The sequence below is a fragment of the Frankliniella occidentalis genome, unplaced genomic scaffold (assembly GCF_000697945.3).
Source record: "Frankliniella occidentalis isolate FOCC.00 unplaced genomic scaffold, Focc_3.1 Scaffold61, whole genome shotgun sequence".
Lineage (NCBI taxonomy): Eukaryota > Metazoa > Arthropoda > Insecta > Thysanoptera > Thripidae > Frankliniella > Frankliniella occidentalis.
Window position 1 is genome coordinate 1,124,234 of NW_026267191.1, and position 1,761 is coordinate 1,125,994.

Consider the following 1,761-nt stretch of genomic DNA (forward strand, 5'->3'; position numbering starts at 1 on the left):
CACTCACCCAAGTGCATCATGCTGGAGCGGTCGCCGTCGTCGCCCTCGTCCATTTTGAACTTCTCGCAGGACCACGCCATGGCCGTGATCCCTCGGCCGCCGCCCACCGTCACCTGGCTCACCATGGCGCCGTTCACGTCCATGACGATGAGCTGGCCGCTGCTCGTCCCGAAGTACACCTGGTGAACACCAAGGTGAAGGTGAACACGGGCACGACTGAGTACACAACACTTTCATGGTGATGTGCAAATTATAATCGACGTATTTGGGGATTCCTCCTTCTCCCTCTCACACGGGGCGCTGGTCGCCGCGTCGCCCCTATGTGGCCCCCTGGTGCCCCCTGCCCCCCCCTCTCCCCAACTTCGGTGGAGATATTCTGGGACCCGGAGGTCCAGGGCCCGCCCCGCGCAGAGTGCACAGGGACGAAAAGAGAGAGAGAGGGAGGGGGTCTTTATTGGCCGGTACCCGTGAACCTGTGGACCTCCACCGCCCCTTAGCGCACCCATAGAACTTGACGTACCCTCTATGTCAGCGGGTCGCGACCATCCGGGGCTTGAAATTCTAGGAACTTTTTCCTTTGCCGAGGCGTAATCCCCTGCAAAGCCGACGGCAACCGTCGAAACATACTCGCGAAATGTGCGGGTCGCAATCTCTAGCGGGGACCCTGACCGCGCGACTCCGCGATTGCAATCGAATGAGTGACATATTTGGCTTTGCAACCCTGCGGCACACCCGCGGCGGCTGTCGGGCCACGCAATGCCGTCGAATAAAGAGGGGGGGGGGGATGAGTTTTCCTTTTGTGGCTTCGTCCTCTAAGGCAGTGAGGTAGGGATTTCCATCGAATAAAGAGGCAGCGCCCCTTCGACTGCTTCGACCCGTGGAGACCATACCGCGCTCTGCAGGCCCCGAAAGCCCTCCGAAAATAGAACTACAGCAGCAGCTTGGTCGCGCGGACACGGGGATGTGCGGACAGCGGAGGGCAGGGCTCCTCCCCGCCGCGCCCTTCGCATCGCCATGGCGGTCAGGACCGGTCTGATCCCCTGCTGCTGCTGCTGCTGCTGCTGCTGCTGCTGCTGCTGCTGCTGCTGCTGCTGCTGCTGCTGCTGCTGCTGCTGCTTCTGCTGCTGCTGCTGCTGCTGCTGCTTCTGCTGCTACTGCTGTTGTTGCCATGCCTCACCTGCTGGTCGTCAGGCGTCCACACGCCGCAGGTGATGGTGCAGGGTAGGTTCAGCATGGACGACCAGTAGCGCTGCCCCGCCACTGACCCCACCAGGACGAAGCCGTCCTGGAACAAAGGACAATAGCCAACATGATGCAAAAAAAAGGGACAGCCAAACATTGTACAAACGGGCAGCTCGTTCAAACCGACCGTGCGCACCACGGACCACACCTCAACTTTATAGTGCGCCGACTTTTTATTTTTGTAAAATGTTGGTGTATGAGAAAAGAGTGTGTGTGAACAAAAAGCTCGAGCTATCGGACCGTACAGCAAGTCAAACTGTCGAGGGCTTTGTTTTACTTTTTTTTATTCAAACGTGCCGTAAACTGCAGCATGGCCTTCGGCAATGTTCGGTCAGGTGTATGAGGTGCATGTGCTATTTTGTTTTGTTTTGTTGTGTTTGGCCGACAGTCTGTGTGTGACGAGAGCAGCCTACGACGGGAGAGTGAAAATAAACGACAGACACATTATCCTGGCGGAATACAACGACGTAGCGAGGGGTCCGGAGTGGGGGGCGAGCTCGTGCAAATCAATAAGAGAGA

At 57.9% G+C, this 1,761-nt stretch overlaps 1 protein-coding gene across 1 annotated transcript in view; it reads right to left on the bottom strand.

The window, feature by feature from the left end:
- LOC113205314 (tubby-related protein 4) overlaps positions 1-1,761 on the bottom strand; it is a 43,776-nt gene that overhangs the window by 14,690 nt on the left and 27,325 nt on the right. Inside the window, exons 4-5 of the mRNA XM_052267949.1 lie at positions 1,178-1,285; positions 8-179 (exon numbers count right to left, since the gene is read on the bottom strand). Of these exons, the coding sequence (XP_052123909.1) occupies positions 8-179; positions 1,178-1,285 (280 nt within the window). The remainder of the gene's footprint in view (positions 1-7; positions 180-1,177; positions 1,286-1,761) is intronic.